This window comes from Anopheles arabiensis, chromosome 2, assembly GCF_016920715.1.
Source record: "Anopheles arabiensis isolate DONGOLA chromosome 2, AaraD3, whole genome shotgun sequence".
In the NCBI taxonomy this organism is placed as follows: domain Eukaryota; kingdom Metazoa; phylum Arthropoda; class Insecta; order Diptera; family Culicidae; genus Anopheles; species Anopheles arabiensis.
Window position 1 is genome coordinate 10646961 of NC_053517.1, and position 17550 is coordinate 10664510.

Here is a 17550-nt window from a genome sequence, read left to right on the forward strand (position 1 = left end):
TGAATTTTGAGGAAAAGGAAGTGATTTTAGCTCACGAAACTCACTCTTTATATATTCTAGGCATTTAAATACATACTTTCCAGTTCTTCCCATTGCGCGGGGAAACTTACAAATGTACGACATGTAGTGGCAACTAGTGTGTGTGTTTGTGTTGTTGTATGTTTTAGCATTAGGTAAAGGACAGGGGACAGATTGTACATTGTACGCTACAAAAATAAGAGTTGCTTCTTTTCACGAGACTAAAGAAAAGGCTTATAAAAGGATGGAATTCAAAAACACTAAATAGAAGAGGAAAAAATTGAATAGAAAGATAGCAAATTATCGATAGTGGAAACAAAAACGGTTTAAAGACGAAACGTACCTCGCAAGACACATAGAAACGTAACGTAATAGATGAAAATGAGATAAGAAGCACTCGACTCTCGGATTTTTCTCTACTTACAGTATGTTATTCTTCACCAGCTAAACAGCTCTTACCGCTCTCTATATCTCTCTTTCTCTCTCTCTCTCGCTAATGACTACATTATCGCCTGCTTTGCTATGACCAGATACACACATTCCATCATCCTAGGAGGCGCGGGGGACTCAATCTCGGCGCCTGTCCGTTTCTAGACTTGGTATTCCAATGCAACGGTTACGGTTGGCGGTTTTTCTTCAGCCCCTCGAGAAACTGGGACAGATCGTACTCCTCGTGGTACTGGCTGTCGTCCCACAGCTCCGGCAGGTTCTCTAGCACGGTCTTGATGGCCGCACCGCCGTTGCTACCGTTCGCTTCGAGCTGGGCCGCGGCATTGCTGGCGGCGGCCGCCGACCGTAACGAGCCGCGCCGATCGGAGACGGCTGTGGTAGCACCACCACCACCAGCACGCTGTTGCTTACCGCTGTCATCCGCCAGCGTGAACAGATCGAGCAGCTGGTCCGTGCCCATCGTGTCCATCGAGGCGTTCTCGTCGCTCACCACCGTGTTGGCGGTCAGCAGTTTGAACTTTTGCAGGCCCATGATTTTCTCCTCAAGCGATTTGCGCGTTATCAGCCGGTACACGTTCACGACCTTCTTCTGGCCGATGCGGTGCGCCCGGTCCATCGCCTGCAGGTCCTTCATCGGGTTCCAGTCGTGCTCGACGAAGATGACCGTATCGGCCCCGGTTAGATTTAACCCCAGCCCGCCGACCTTTGGACCAAGAGAGAGAGAGAGAGAGATTGATTGGTTAGTGGGGCTCGAGAGCTCGGTGCTTGTAACGCTGTCGCGGTTTGTGCGGCGCTTACCTGTGTCGTTAGGAGCAGCACATCGATGCTAGGATCGCCGTTGAACTTGGTGACGATGTGGTGCCGCGTGCTGGGCGGTACACTGCCATCCAGCCGCAGATACGATACGGCCGGCAGATGCTTCTTCAGGAGATCGTTTTCGACGATGTCGAGCATCGCCTTCAGCTGGCAAAAGATCAGCGCACGGTGCTGGTTCACCGACACATCCTCGTTGGTGCCGATGCCGCAGTCGAGCAGTAGTTGCCTGTTGGTTGAGAGAGAGGGAGGGAGGGAGGGAGAGAGAGAGAGAGAGAGATAGAGAAGAGAGAGAGAGAGAGAGAGAGAGAGAGAGAGAGAGAGAGAGAGAAACGAAGATTCAGGGTGAGCAAAAAGGTACAAAAAGGAGGACTACTTCTAGTGGTGGGAGCACGGAATCAATCCTACCCGATTCGGATTTCGTGTTCGGAAACAATTCCGGAGTCGATTCCGATTCCGGAGCTGATTACCGAGCCGATTCTGATTCCGGAGCTGATATCGATTTTTGAGCCGATTCCGGAATCGGAATTGGTTTCGGAATCAGAATCGGCTGGGAAGCAAAATCGACCTGGAAATCGCAATTGGCTCTGGTAACGGAATCAGAATTGACTCAAGAATTGAAATTAGCTCCTGAATGAGAATCAGTTCTTGAATTGAAATAAGAAGTTTCAGAAGCGTAATCAGCCCGGGAATCTCCATGAGAATGGATCGTTTACAAGTAAATTTGGATTCTTTGCGACTATGAATACGTACGTATTCGTATTGGACCCAAACGTCTATTCTTATAAGGATGCCGAAACCGATTTCGATATCGAAGCCAGTTCTGATTCCGGACCCGATTCCTATTCTGGAGCTGATACTGGTTACGGGGCCGGTTCCGATTCCGAATTCGATTCCGATTCCGAACTCGATTCCACAGTCGATTCCGATTACGGAACCTGAATTGGTTCCAGATCCCGAGCCGATTTAGGTTCCGATTCCGAAGCCGATTCCGCAGCTTATTTCGAACCTAGTATCCGGAATCGATTCCAGCAAAGTTTGGAGCAAGCCGGAGCGACGAAAACTTCATTATTCCCATTACTACTTACTTCAAAACCGGAAGCTTTGCTGAATGCTCTATGTCGTCCATGGACGATCCGTTGCGCGTAAATTCGCCCACAATCATCTGATACTCCGGATGGGACGGCGACAGTACCAGCTTTGGATGGTTGCACACATTTTGCAGATATCTGTAACGATAGAGAACCCAGTACCGAGTGAGTATCACCAATGGCGGGAAAATAAAAAAAAATAGATTCCTTCCTTCCCACACCCACCTGAGTGCCTGGAACACGTGCGTCTTCTTGTTGGCCGGCCCGGCCATCTGCCCGTCGATGTTCTCCAGGCACTCCCGTATGTCGGACGAGTGCAGATGCATCCGGCTAAAGTCCTCGTACAGCCGCTCCTGCAGCGGGCTCAGCTCGCACAGCAGGTCCTGCGTGATCTTGGGCGGCAGATCGGTCAGCACGTCCTCCTTGACGCGGCGCAACAGGAACGGCAGCACCTGCCGGTGCAGCGCTTCCATCGCGAGCGCTCCCGCCTCCTGCTCCTTGGGGGAGCTTTTCGGATCCCGGCTGGCCAGGATCGGGCGGCTGAACCGCGTACTGAACTGCTTCTCCGTGCCGAGAAAGCCGGGCATCAGGAAGTCGAACAGCGACCACAGCTCGAGCACGTTGTTCTGGATCGGCGTGCCGGAGAGAATGAGCCGATGGTTGGCCACCAGCTGCTTGATCGCTTTCGAGCTTTTCGTCCGCCCGTTCTTGATGATGTGACCCTCGTCCAGTATGCAGTAGTTCCAGTTGACCGAGCTGAAGAACTCGATATCCTTGCGCACGATGTCGTACGACGCGACGATCAGGTTGTAGGTGCCGAGCTTCTGGCGCAGCTGCTCCCGGTTGCCCGGCAGCCCGACATAGTGCAGCGGCCGGAGGAACCGGCTCGGCAGGAACTTCTCCACCTCGTACACCCAGTGGCCGGTGAGGGTCGGCGGGCAGATGACGATGCTCGGCAGCTGGGCGCAGCCGCGATCGAGGCTGCGCTGGTGATGGTCGGCCGCCAGTATGCAGATCGCTTGCAGCGTCTTCCCGAGCCCCATATCGTCGCACAGGATGCCGTGCAGCTTGTAGCGGTTGAGGAACCAGAGCCAGTTCACGCCCGACTGCTGATAGCTGCGCAGCTCCGCATTGATCTTGACCGGCAGCTCAACGTCCGGTATCGTTTTGGGCGAGAACAGATACTCCAGGAAGCGGCGGTCCTTCATCTTGCGCTGGCGCAGATCGTCGGACAGGTGGCGCCCGCTGGCCCCGCCGTCCCCGGACGTCCCGAGGCCGTCCAGCGGCATCAGCTGGATGAGCGTCGCGAAGCAGTGCGTCGACACGAGCCGCACCGACTGGTCCGGGTCGCTCATGCGCCCGAGCAGCGGCACCACCAGCAGCACCACGTACGGCACTATCTCGAACTGCAGCCGGTTGACGATGCAGGTGATCGCTTCCGCGGCGCCCTGCCGCTTGATCACGCTCTCGATGCAGGACAGCAGCGGCACCACCTCGTTGATGACCATCGTCATCACGCTGGCCGCGTCGACCGCGGCCAGCGTCGCCAGGCACCGGCCCACCATGTGCCGGACGCCCTTGAGCGGGTGGCGCAGCAGCAGGCACAGCTTGGGCAGCAGCTCGAACAGCTCCCGGTGCAGGGCGGCGTGCAGGTACGGTGCGGCCACCTCCAGCAGCTGCAGCGCGGTCATGAAATCGTTCGTCTCGTCCTGCGCGATCACGTCCTGCGCGAGCCGCTCGACGTACGGCTCGTCGACGCGCGACTGCAGCTTGTCCAGCAGCAGCTGCCACAGGATGGGCAGCTTTGCGGGCAGCTGCGCCCCGAACTGCGCACAGATCGTGGTGATGGCGGCCGTCGCACCGAGCCGCTGCGTCCGTGCGTGCTTCCGCTGCATTTCCTCGCTTTCCGACGGTCCGCCCAGCAGCTCGTCCAGCGCTGCATTCGTCGTGGCCGTGGCGGCGCTGCTAGAGGACGCCGCCGCCGCCGACGAGGACGACGAGGCGGAAAGGTCCAGCGCGGCTGCAACGGTACTGCTAGCGGCGGGTCTGCCCGGTCCGCGCGAGGAGCTTCCGCCACCACTCGTGCCACTGTTGGACGACGTACCACCACCACCACCACCGCCGCTCTCCTTGCAGCGCTGATGCTGCTTCGCCAGCGTCAGTATGCCGTGGTACGGGTTCGAGTCGTCCGTGTTGGCCGGATCGAAGTGCTGCAGCTCCTGGTCCGGGCAGAGGACGCGCGGCGTAAACTCGGCGTCGCTTTTCAGCAGCGTGCACAGGTTCGTCACGATCTTGCTGTTCGGGCAGGGCGTGCGGACGGTGACCTGGTCGAGCAGATCGCTCAGATACTTCGCGGACAGGCGCTGCAGCAGCTCGCACTCCTCGCGCTTGATCGACTCCATCAGCGGCTTCACCACGGGATTCAACCGGTCGGGCAGGCAGCGCAGGCTGACGACCGCCCCGGACACGGACGACTGCGTGCTGACGTGCAGCGTCGTCTGCTCGAGCGCGGTGGCCGAATGCGACCCGAGCAGGCTGCGCCGGCGCTCCTCCAGCAGCTCCGCGACCTTCGCCTTCAGATTGTACCGGGTGCGCATCTCGTCGGCCGACCAGCCGCCCACGGCGGTCGCTATCTGGTAGATCTGGTCCAGCGTCAGCACCTTCAGCTGCTCGTACTCGGCCAGCTGCACCCGGTGCTGCTTGAGCGTGGCCAGATAGTCGCGGCACTCCTGCAGTAGGCGCGTGAACAGTATGCCCACCTCGTCGTAGTACACGTACTCGGTCAGGCAGGCGCGCAGGCGCTCCTGCAGCACCGACGGCCCCGGCTGGATGGTGCCGTCGAACGAGCACCAGTACGCAATGACCAGGCTGCTGATCAGGCGCTGCAGCGCCGACCGGGACTGCAGGTAGCCAACCAGCACCTTGGTGTAGCAATCGATCGGGCTCTCCGTCTCGGGGGTGTAGGTGACGCCCGGTGCCGGCAGCACCAGGTACCGCGACAGCAGCCCAATCATGCGCGCTGCCTTGCAGCGCGCCCGCACCACGTTCTTCTCCCGCACGTCGAGCGGCACGGTTTCGGCGCCGCCGAGGAACAGCTTCTGGTGCAGCGCTCCGGAGGAGGACGAGAGATGGCCAGCACCGCACGCTGCCGTCCCACCACCCGTGTCGAACGAATCGAACTGACGCGGTCGGCGCTCGCGGTTCGGCCCGCCGCCCGGCTGGTTCGGCTTGGCGTAGATCAGCGAGCCCGGATCGAACGCCAGCCGGACCGGCTGCATCGCGAGACACAGCCAGCTGGACACGTACGGGCAGGAGGCGTGCAGCAGGGCGGACAGCTCCGCGTTCACCACCAGATTGTTCCACACGTCCTCCGCGAGCGCCTGGATGTCCTCCACGTGCTCGACCAGCACGCGCTGGAAGATGTGCCGGAGCGCTTCCTGCAGCAGCGGCGGCGGCCAATCCTTCACGCCGAAGTTCAGCCCGAGCCGGGACTCTTCCGTGTCCGGCACGGTCAGTACGGCGACTCCGCTGTCGGTCGGTTCCGATTTGCCGTTCGAGGGCGGGGTCGGGGTCGCCGGGGTCGCCGGACTACCACCATTCGTGCCCCGTCCCTCCTCCTCCTGTTTCTCCTCCTGCTCCTCGGTGCAGATGGCGGTGGTAAGCGTTTTCAGCGTCTGCAGCGTCGAGCGCCGGACAGAGGAGCTGCAGTGGCTGAGGAAGGGCCACAGCCGGGGCACCAGCATGGACATCGGCTCCATCTGGATCCAGCTCGAGGCGGACGGCAGGCTCAGGATGGAGGCGAGCAGCCCCATGAAGCTGTTGCAGGCGGACGCCAGCTCGTCCTGATCGAGCAGCAGATCCCACAGCAGCTTCACGATGTGCGACACCTGCGCCCGGCTCAGCAGCTTCGGCAGCCAGGTCGCGATCGGGATGAGGGTGGAGGCGGCGACCGCCCCGACATCGTCCACCGCGTCGAACAGCCCCGTCAGCACGTCGTTGATGATCACCGGCAGAAACGTTTGGATCAGGTCCTCGCGCACCACCAGCATATACTTGATGCCGAGCAGGCCGCCGTGCCGCACCTCCCACTCCTTCTGCTTCACGAACGTCAGCAGGATGGCGACGGTTTGGTGGACCTTGGCCAGGGGCAGCTGGCGCAGCACCGTCCCCAGCACCTGGGCGCACGTTTCGCGCACCGGCGCCACCACCTGGTCCGACACGAAGTCGCCGAAGCGGTCGAGGGCGAGCACGCACAGCAGCCGGAGCGTGGCGTCCTCCAGCCACAGCTGATGCTGCCGCTCCATCTCCGCCCGCGTCATGTACACGCTCTTGCCGCCGCCGTCCGCGTGCGACTTCAGCAGCTCGCGCAGTGCCGTCGCCGAGCCGTGGCGCGTCTCCCACCGCGGGCTGAACAGGTCGAGGAACAGCTTCGAGCAGAACGAGTCGAGCGGCCAGTCGACGGCATCGACCCAGGCGCCGGTCAGATCGGGCACGGCCTCGCCGGTCCACGTGCCGGCCGCCGGCACGCTGTTTGCCGCGCCCCCGGGCGTACCGGGCTCGACGCCCTTTTCCGTCTTGATGCGCTTGCGGTCCGGTTCGAGCGGCTCGTTCGCCCCGATCGTCGCCGTGCCCGGCGCGGTCGCACCGTTCGAACCGTTCCCCGCAGCAGTTCCACCACCCACCGTCGTTGTGCCCCCGCCCCCAGCTCCTATTACCGCAGCGATCGGGTTCTGGAACGCTTGCTGCTGCTGGCGGGCCTTCCGGCGGGCGCGATTCTTCTCCCGGCAGCTCAGCCCCTCGACCGAATCGGCCCGGCTCAGCTTCAGTATCTCCTGCACCGGCACCAGCCGCTCCCCGGTCGCACCGGTCTGGTGGTGATCTCGGTTGCTTCCTCCACCACCACCACCCCCATTGTTACGCACATCGTCCAGCGTGACCAGCTCCTCCAGGTTGAGGCCGCTGCTCAGGCCCAGCTTTTCATTTAGCAGCGCTCGCTGCCGGGCCAACTTTTCCCGCAGATCGACCACCTCGCCCTCGTCCAGCGGATCAAACTCGGACCCTTCCGAGCCCATCAGCCGGGCGCCCTTGAACAGGACCGCATTCAGGTCGAAACTATCGAACGACAACCGGTGGTGCTGGTGACCGTTCCGGCTGCCGCTCGCGTGCGCGCTGCTGGACGAGTCGCACGATTTGTCCTCTTCCTCGTCGTCGGCCGCCGCCGCCGCCGCCGCCGCCTCCTCTTTGGTTTCCATCTTCAGCAGGTTGGGCAGCGGTTTCGGCTCCCACTGTGGCACATTTTCCAGTATCGCCTGCACGGCCTGGGACGCGGCGATGCGCGTGTCCCAGCTGTTGCTGTGCAGGTAGGTGAGCAGCCGGCTGAGCAGGTTGTGCAGCTCGTGCGGGTGGAGCTTCTGCACCTCGCCGATCTGCTTGGCCGCCGCCTTGCGCGTCACCGCGGCCGAGCCCGACTCGAGCAGTATAAACAGCCGATCTAATCTGCAAATCAAATGAGTGGGGGAGGAAAGCAAGTTAGTGGCTATCGATTCTAATAAGAGCGTTTGGAGAGAGAGAGAGAGAGAAACGCGATCAAACTTACCTCGAAGTCATTTTTTAAATATATGTTTTCTAGCGTTTGTTAGCTGGCGAGGAGTCGTCTCATCAATTGTTCTCCTTCACTGCAAACGTACTAATCAAATACAGAGTGTAACCTGCAAAAAAAAAGAAAGAATAAACATAAAATTATCGGTTTTTTATGTGACGTTTTCCCATTGAAATAAAATCGATTTGAACGAAGAAAGAAAAAACGGAAAACTTTATCTCTTAACCACTGTACTTTGGCTTTGAGCTTCTGCAAAAACAACCTCGAACCTTGGAGGGTGTACGGTCGTTCCAATGGCGCGGGTTCCACCGGGAAAAAGCGTCCAAACAACTCCAAGTGCAGATGCACACTGGCGAGCAGAAAATCTATCCCCAACCACCACCACCAGCACACACACACACACACACGCTCATCGTTGTATGGCACATCTCACACGTATGGGAGTGAAATAACAAAACAATAAAAAAATGCCCCATAATTTAACCATTTCCAGTGGCGACGAGAACACACACAGAACTCCAAACCTTGCTGTGCGTGAGTGTATGTGTGCTGAAAAGCGCAAGTGCAGTCTGGCTGGCGTCTGGCGTTCTCGCTACTGCTGCTGCTGCTACTACTGTCCCGGAATGTTCTTCCCTGCCAACGAGAACGAGGCACGCCAGACCAGCCTCGGATTGGAGCTCGGATTCTAACACGGATCTTTGCCAAGGGAGTTCCAACGCGCACGAATGTGTGTGTGTGAGAAAGTGAGTGAGAGAGAGAGAGAGAGAGAGAGAGAGAGAGAGAGAGAGAGAGAGAGAGAGAGAGAGAGAGAGAGAACAGATGACTACATACCGAAACGAAAGCGCAATCCTCGGGATCTTCAAGATGCCGTCGCGCTTAATAGTGTGTTCTAACCCTGCTCCGGGTTCAGAACACTTCAGAGCTTACTATGCTTACACGAGGAGACGAAACTGGGGAGGGAGGGGGAGGGGGGAGAATAAAACATTTATTCTGCGCAGAACGCGAACGTGCCCCACCTCCTCTGGCCCTGCACAGGAAGAAGCGGCGCTGGCTGCCGACCATGCATGGTTACCATGGTGCACTACGACCAACAAGCCACGACGACAGCAATAGTGACAAACATATATCACACACTATCGCGAGGCACCGATCCATTGACCTCGGGCGAGCTGGTGTGTGCGTGTGTGTGGGGACAAGAGCATAACGTATATGGGAGGATCGAAATGATGGATCTGTTGTGTGGTAAGGCACGTTTGTGTTTTTTTATTGCTTTTTAACCTATTTTCCAGGCAAACAAAACAAGTGCAATAAAACGCTGAGAAAACTTCCTTCCACCAGCCACGAGATGGTGTTTTGCTGCCGAAACCAATGGAACGTGCTTATAAATCAATTAACTCCCCCCCCCCAATCCAGAGAGAAGGGGATGGGGGTGTGTGGTCTGAGATTATCTCGGACACGTCATCATCATCGTTTCTTCCTCCGCTCGCTTCAACAATTTGATCAATTTACCCCGTTTCCCAGTCCGATACCCTTCTTCTGCAGTTTTTCGCTTTCGTGCAGTCATCGCAAAGGCGAGCGAGCGAGAGAGAGAGAGATAATTTAATAAAAATCGATTCAATTAGCGTTGATTTGGTGAAGGAGAGACAAGTTCAGCACTCCCCGGGTTGACGGAAGAGAAAGACGGAGGAAAGATGTGACACACCGCAAAACTTCCACATTAATCTCTTATTCAAAATGCAAAATAATCTTGGCACCGGAGGTCACAACACTGATCTTCGGCCCGCGGTTTGGAGGCGGGGTAGTACGGGCTATCATCTCGGAAAAACCCGCTCGTTGCAAAACAATATAAAATAACAGTATCATAGACAATATAGAATCCACACCGATTTTGTTCATTATTTAAATTTTTTGCCATTGTTATACAGACAGAGAGAGAGAGAGAGAGGGAAAGAGAGGCAACTAATCACTTCCGGCCACATGTGCGTTGGCTCGTGACGCGCCCATCCCCTCTGCGACGACAACAACCGGAAGTGCTCCACATCTGAGGTCCACCGGGGCGGGAGGGAGCGGCACCACCACAGAGCGGTGTCGGTGATACCATTACAGCAGTGGTCTCCAACGTGTGGTCCGTGGTGGTAGCAGCAGTGGTCCGCGAAAAAATTGATTTAAAAAAAAAACTTGTAATGTATGCCCTCAATAGATGTGGGCCCCGCGACAAATGTATTTTGAAAGCCAAGTGGTCCACGATCCTTAAACAGCTGGTTGGAGAGCACTGCATTAGAGAGATGCAACAAAGAGAGATGCCCTCACCGTTTCTTGCCACAGTGTGCGCGGACAAGGAGGATATATCATGCTCGAAAGGGGTGTTTTGGGGAAGCGGATTGAAACCATTCCGTATCACATATGCTATCATTGCCAGAACGGCCATTCTCGGTGCTACTGTGATGCATGGATGGATGATGGCTTCCTTTTTCTGGCCCGCAAAAGCTCCATAACGATCGAAATACATAGAAACCGGGTAGAAATGAGAAGGATTCTGCGGCAGCACTGAACATTTATCTCATTATATGCATTTGTGGAGGCAACACATTGGAAGTGACACCGGTGTCCGGGGATGATGACTGGCCCCCAATTAAAGGGTGAAGAATTGCAATCGTTCTCAGTGGAGGCTGGGTAAAGATCCCATAAAAAATCCGGAGTCGACTCCGATCTGAATCCGAACATTTCGAAACCGATTCCGCCCATTATCATTATCATAATCCGGAGTCGTTTGGAATCGTCATGGAGCCGTACGGAATTAACGGGAGTCGGAGTCATCCGGAGTTGTCCTAAGTCACCAGGAGTCGGAGTCATCCGTAGTTGTTCTGAGTCGGAGTCATCCGGAGTTGTCCTGAGTCGGAGTCACTCGGAGTTGTCCAGAGTCGGAGTTATCTGGAGTCGCTAGGAGCCGGAGTCATCTGTAGTTAGCCAGAGTAGGAGTCATCCGGAGTTGTTGTCGTGGGTTCCACATCACTAGTCGAGACACTGTTAAGAGCACATCCACGACTCCGATGCGACTCCGCCTCAGATAGAATCGAAACCACTATTTCCGTTCGGAGTTGGCGGGAGTTGGTTTTAGCCGTTCAGAGTCGTGTTTTGAGGAGTCAGCTGTAGTCGGCCGGAATCATTGAGAGTCGTCCGAAGTCAGCCGGAGTCGTTCGGAGTTGGTTGGAATTTTAGAAATGCGAGAACTAAGCGAAAGAGGAAAAAACACCAGGAAATGAAATGTCTGACCACAAATACAATGTACCGGCCGTCTCCAGCTGATTCCGGGCGATTCCGACACCGGTTGACCCCCAATCAAGGATATTTCAAACAGCTCCCAACGATTCCGAACGGCTCCCCGGGTAATCCGGGAACGGACCTACCTTCCGCAGTCGGATTGGAGTTGACTCCGGATTTTTGCCAACTTTCACCCATCACTAGTTACCATCAATCTCCTTGTGCCCAGTTTTATTATCTCATGAACGTTTTATAGTACGATTATTTTGATTATTTTAGCAATCTCATGCTGTCTACACTCCCAACAATCGCAGTACTACGTTGCAGATAGAGCTTCCATACAGCCACGAGCGAATTATAAGGCTTAGGCCCCCGAGACAAATCGGACGAGCAAAGAGACCGGCTGAATAAATAAATCGTTACCATTGATTAGACTCTCCCTGCTGCGGGTTCACGAGGGCGGGGAAGGAGATGGAGGCAATTGTTTCAATCCGGTACGGGTAGAGAATGATCATACTTCACATGCTTCCCAATCTGATCCAGACAGATCGTAGGTACGCACAGCATCAGCATCAGCGTAGAATGTAATCTATTGCTGGCCATACAAAAACGGCACAGCTTCGTTGGTGTTGATCGTTCTGTTACGCAAAAAACGGCGATAGAATCATCCGGCAGCAACGACAGCCGGCACACAAACGGCGTTCGCAACCAATATGATGATGATGATGGTGGGCAATTCGCGTGCATCAACACCAGATCTCGTTTGTAAAAGGCCAGTGGCTCGGACAGTACAGATGATCAGACAGTGAGAGAGGCAAACAGAGAAAGAGAGAGAGAGAGAGAGAGTATGTTTCTAACCCCATTCTGCAATAGATCCACCATCCCAGCACAATAGTGTGTTTGTTTGTTTATTGTTGTTGTGTCGCAACTGGTCAATGCGCTCCTGCTGCTGATGATGTATCCGGTGGCGTAATAAAGCTTTGGAGCAGGGACAGGGAAGCAGTGAGGGTGAAACAACATAGGGAAGGAATTTCCGTCGACAATCTGCACCCATCCATCGCGCAACACACCAGAGAAAATCGTTGCGAAAGACACCAAAACGGGGTTCGATTTGGTGCTGGAATGCGTTAATAGGAGTTGTTTTGAGTTAATAAAAAAAAGCATGCATTTAGAACAATTTCATACATGCGATGTGTGTGTGTGCAATTAATAAATCCAGAACGCGAATCATTAATGCGATTTTAATAGTTTTTTCCACTCCAGTTGTCGTAAATGCGTTCTAAAAATATTTACCAATTACCTTCTAGCGAACCGTTTAAAATGTTGTTAGGGTGCCATGGAAATGGTTTTTAAAACAACTTCTTCTACAACTGGAAAAGGGTGGTGGCGCTTAACTGTTTTTGCAGCAAAAGGAGCACAATTGAAAATAGGTTGGTTCTAAACAGCGCGGCACACGCGAAATCGGCACCGAGCTCTAACCCTCCCCCCATGACAGACGGCCGCGTTCTTAGCCGCCTTTGATTGCGCACACCAACACAGCGACACGCATACACAGAGACAGACATGCACGGAGAGCACATGTTGCGATTGTAGCAGCAAGCGAAACGACTGCCAACGAGCGGTGTGGAAGCTGGGGGTTGGAGTGCATGTTGGGGTCAGGTTTTTACAATCGAGGGAGGCTTTGCCACAGCAGACCGTTTGCCGCTGGTGAGTGAGTGTTGGTGAGGCCGAAGCCACCGAGCAGCAGCACCACCGACCTTCCCCTTATTGACCCAATCGGGACCGTTGTGCTCTCTCACTCACTCTCTCTCTCTCGAAGCGAAAACAATAGAACATTTGCAAACGAAACAAGCAAAAATATACATGCTATGGTGGAACACTAACACTTCAGCAACAGTAATCCGATGCCCTACACACACACAATACACATTCAAAAAAGGGGGTCGTCGTTGGGCAGGCAAAAAATAGCGCTGCGCGCGTTTAATCGATAGTTTTGCCTCCAGTTGCCCCACACAATTACATCCTTCCTTCAAACCCTCCATTCTACCGTTCGAACAGAATTACCCTTTTCTTTGAAATCGTCCCTTTCATCCGCATTACTACGGCATAGTAATTGAAACCATCGCCCGGGCCTTGGTCGGTCGGTTATTCCCGGTGTGTGGCAGTGTATTGCGCGCGCGACCCTTCTTCGCTCTCCCCTTGGAACATCTCTCGCTCACTGGTTCTAATTATAGCTAGCCGTCATCTTGCCGGCGGCCTATCGGGCACCACAACCCACAAGAGACAATGCTCGATGGGCGGAGGGGGACGGGGGAAGTACGAGCATTGGAAGTACAAAACAAACAAATGATTTTCGGGCGATTTTGAGGAGCAGGCGATGGACAAACCGATACGGTGGAAAGAAGGACATCGCAGCTACAAACACACACACAAACACACAAACACACATGAAACAATGCCCGAAAGGCAAGCAATTTTCCTTTCCCTCGCCGCAGCAGTAGGCTACGAATCCCCCATGGCGGTGGCGCGGTTTTAGAACCCTTTTTGATTGTACACGCGTACACAACTATACGTGTACTCTCTATGTACATGTGTGTGTGTGCGCGTGTTTCCGTTCTAGCTGTCTCGCTCATACATTATTTTCACACTTCATCATCGAACGGGTGTGGGCACACAATCAAAAACGGTTTACTGCACGAGTATGAAGTGCTGGGCGAGGGGGAGGGGAAGAGAGGCTGCCACATACGCACCCAACAAAAGAAAGGAACACTGGGGAAAAACAGGCTTACCTTTCGCTTTCTGGCGCAGCATTCTACGTCCACCCCAAAAAGCCACAGAGCGGAGGGGGGTTTTAATGAGGAAAGCAAGTCTTTTTCTCTCTCTTTTGCACCTCTTCTTCTTTCACAAATTTTCCCACCGTACAAACACTCCGCTCACACACCCATACAGGCACTATGCGTTCTAATTCTAACCGAAGCGCGCTGTGGTGGTGGTGGTGCTGCTGCGGCTGCACTTTTCACGGTACGTGCCGATTTTCCACCACACACCAATACACCGCATCGTGCGGCACTGCGGCACCAACAACAACAACAACAGCACCGCAGCCAGCTATTCCAAAACCACACACAAACGCGCGCGCACACACACACACACACAGGTTTGTTTTCCCTGCTCAATGCGCACTTGATCCGATTTTCACGCACACTAATCACGCACTCGCTGAACACGGTTGTCCCAGGTGCAAGCTCACACACACGCACACGCACACAGGTAAGCGTAAGATGAGAAAAAACACACAACGTAGCGCGTGTGTCTTCTTGGTGGCAGTTTCGCTTGCCCTCGCACCACCGAAAGGGAATGATTTTCTCGCGATGGTGTCGCACGGTGATGAAAATTAGCTGTCGCACACATTGGCCGTGTGTATGGTTGTGGTTAGAATTATTTGCTGGGTGCAACACGGCGGCAGTGTCGTCAGCTGCCTCCTCCCATTGGCTCCATTATCGGTTCTCGAGTGCCGAAAAAAGGGGGCAAATTCACTAGTACCGCTCCCCTTCTACACCTAGCCCGCGACACCGTTGGTGGTGGTGGTGGTTCCACCTAACACGGTTACCAGCTGCTACTTCGCCGCTCTCTTTCCTTCGTTCACACACATGCGCTCACTGCAGATGGTGATCGTTGGTGCGCACACTCTTTCTCTTTCACTCCGGCACGCACACAGCGCGAGAACAAGTCCTCACCTCCGCTCAGCCGTCATCGTCCGGTGGACGGCAGAGATAGTGGCGGGATGAGAGCGATACTGCTGACCGCGGATCCGGTGGCCACGGTGGCAGCGACGACGACGACGGCGACAAGGGCACCACGACGGCAGCACCCCGGGCGGACGGGGCAGTAGCGGCGGACGGCTGCTGCAGCTGCTTGACCGGAACAACACCAACACCACACCACCAGCGAGGGAACACTTTCACGACCGATTCACGAGCCCGGGGGCCAATTGAATTTTCAGAGAATTTGTGCATTGTTCGGAGATCAAATTTATACTGTTCGCCATTCCACAACGTCAACTGACTTTTCTTGCGTTTCGCTTGATGGTGTGCGTGCGATCCCGCGTACGGCTGTCGGGTCGGTACCGGTTGTGCCATCGCGCTGCCGTCTGACAGTGGGAAAACAAATGGCGGTGCGATTTGAAAGGTGTGTTGTGTCGTTGAAAAAGAGAACAATGTGATGTGTTTCGAATTGGAGAACGGTCGATTTTTAAGTTGTACGAGAAGGTTGTGAAACGCTAGATGTTTCTTTTTTTTCTATTGTTTTTGATGCTAAAATTTGGATATGTTTACATCGCTCAATTGCTATGCCATCACCTCTTGTACATGTGTGTCCAAGCAAGCCAACTTTGACATATCTGTCGCGGAGCATTCAATTTGGACAAGTGCGGAATTTGTGAGAACGCAATTATACAAACAAAAAAGGTTAAAGTCCAGATGGGCACTCGTCCGGGTTAGTACCGAACTTGACCCACAGGGGGCGCTGTGGTGCAACATTTCATCTGAGATTGCTCGATTATTTTTCATGCAGCTGAGCGGCTGTCAGATCGTTGCTGCCACAAATTGTAAATAAGTGTTTGTTTCACACATCTTCATACTCCTGCTCCTCTTGGTAAGAAATACAACTTTCCTAAACTAGTCGTGATAAATGTTGTTTAATGGTTTGTGGTTTCGCAGACACACATGGCTACTGCATCGCGTCACCCACCACCGTCGTGGGGAATGGATAATTTTCACGCAAACTGGCGGTATGGTGTATAATGGAACGGGCAAAGATTACGCTACCTGCATCCTGGGCCAATGGCCAATAACGATATTGATGATGTTCGGCGCCGGTACGCATGCGTAACGAGTTCTGTTCCACGCGCCGGTAGAGTGTCCACGAGAGATTTCGTCGATCAGGCCTGCCCGAAGTTAACTTATTTTGTCTGCAACTTTACACCCAGTACATCATCAACCAGTACGAGAATCGATGCCGATTTCGCATCGGATCGATCGCATCGACATCGCACGACGCAGAGCGATGACAACCCGCAACCCGAAAACTGGAACCTGCAGGCCGTCGTAGGCAGTGCTGGTACTGGTTTTCGCACTTGGACTGTCCGTTTGTTGGCGTTCACAACGACCTGAATCATCGTGCTCAATCAACTGTGGCCTGAAGAAGCCAATGACGTCAATGCGGCCCCAAGTCCGTTTACCGCCCCCTTCCCCTCCCCGGTGCCGGAGGAAAAAATCGCAAAGTGCGGGAAAAGGTTACTACGGCCGTACTATCGGATGAAACCGTGCCGAACACCGCGAAGCGCAAGAAGAAGCGAAAAGTGCCAAGACGCCTCAAAGCGTAACGCTGCCGGTGCAAGCATAACACGGCCAAGGTGGAGGTGCAAGCTTTATACATCGCAACACCGGTCAAGGAGGAATTGAAGACGGATAATTCGACTAACTCTGGAACGGCTTTTCGCGCACCAGCTATTGCTACCGAGAACGACCGGCACCAGATAAGGTAGCAGGCAGGACAGTGAACAAAACGTCCAGAGAACCGGAAGTGCTGTAACGTTCGAGTGTGAGAAACAAGATGCATAAAACCTGTACCTTGAACCCATTGATGCGGCGTGCTTTTCTTGCGTTTGATTTGTGATTGTACAATACAATTTGTACTACAATGTTTCAATTCGTTTTAAATATTAAAAACAAGCTGTGTGCTCTCTCTGAATGTCTCATTAATAACGGGTCAATGTTTCATTTTTATCTTGATCCTTGTTTTTGTTTCACAAGTTTCATTCATCGGAAGTGCGTTATTATGACGTTAACGGTAATCTGTAATAGCTGCTGAATGGTGCTAATGATGGCGCCTTTTCACGGACAGATAACCAGCAGTGGGCAGAATACGAGCCAGCAACGATCATCGAGACGATGCGCTTACTTTGCGTGGTTCGTGGGTTGGACAGTGAGTGTCGCGTCTTGAGGCACCGTTGTTGGCGGTGGCAGCACACTGCGGCAGCTGAAGGATGTCTTCAGCAGGACACACACTTTGCAGATGCAGCTCGTCGCGCTTTACTAATATTCATCTCGTTGCGCAAATGGTGTTAGGTGAAACGCTGTGCGATGCTGTGATGCTGCGTCGTTTATCGATTATGATAATGATAATGTTTCCTTGCGCTACGTTGTTCAACGGATGTTGTTTTTTTTGTATCGTTTAGTCATTGTCGTTAGTTATGTCCCTGTAAATGTCGTAGCGGGGCCGTCCAAGACCGTTTTGCGGGAGGTTAGTTTTAGGGGT

At 54.3% G+C, this 17550-nt stretch overlaps 1 protein-coding gene and 1 long non-coding RNA gene across 5 annotated transcripts; one reads left to right on the forward strand and one right to left on the reverse strand.

The window, feature by feature from the left end:
- Positions 1-21: 21 nt before the first annotated feature.
- On the reverse strand, positions 22-15245 carry LOC120895245 (TATA-binding protein-associated factor 172). 4 transcript variants are annotated; one of them, XM_040298403.1, is made up of 6 exons: positions 14022-15245; positions 7969-8080; positions 2598-7868; positions 2370-2510; positions 1267-1510; positions 22-1171 (listed from the first exon to the last, which is right to left on the reverse strand). In XM_040298403.1, exons 2-6 carry the CDS (start codon positions 7977-7979, stop codon positions 635-637), a joined length of 6204 nt encoding a protein of 2067 aa, XP_040154337.1. In that variant the 5' UTR covers positions 7980-8080; positions 14022-15245; the 3' UTR covers positions 22-634. The 4 variants fall into 4 exon arrangements, with proteins under 4 accessions (XP_040154337.1, XP_040154341.1, XP_040154340.1 ...); XM_040298407.1 differs by lacking the exon at positions 14022-15245 and adding an exon at positions 8803-8884; XM_040298406.1 differs by lacking the exon at positions 14022-15245 and adding an exon at positions 8241-8642.
- Positions 15246-15336: 91 nt separating this feature from the next.
- On the forward strand, positions 15337-16062 carry LOC120895254. Its single transcript, XR_005738302.1, has 3 exons — positions 15337-15726; positions 15805-15885; positions 15951-16062. It is a non-coding gene; the product is annotated as an uncharacterized LOC120895254 (long non-coding RNA).
- Positions 16063-17550: the final 1488 nt, after the last annotated feature.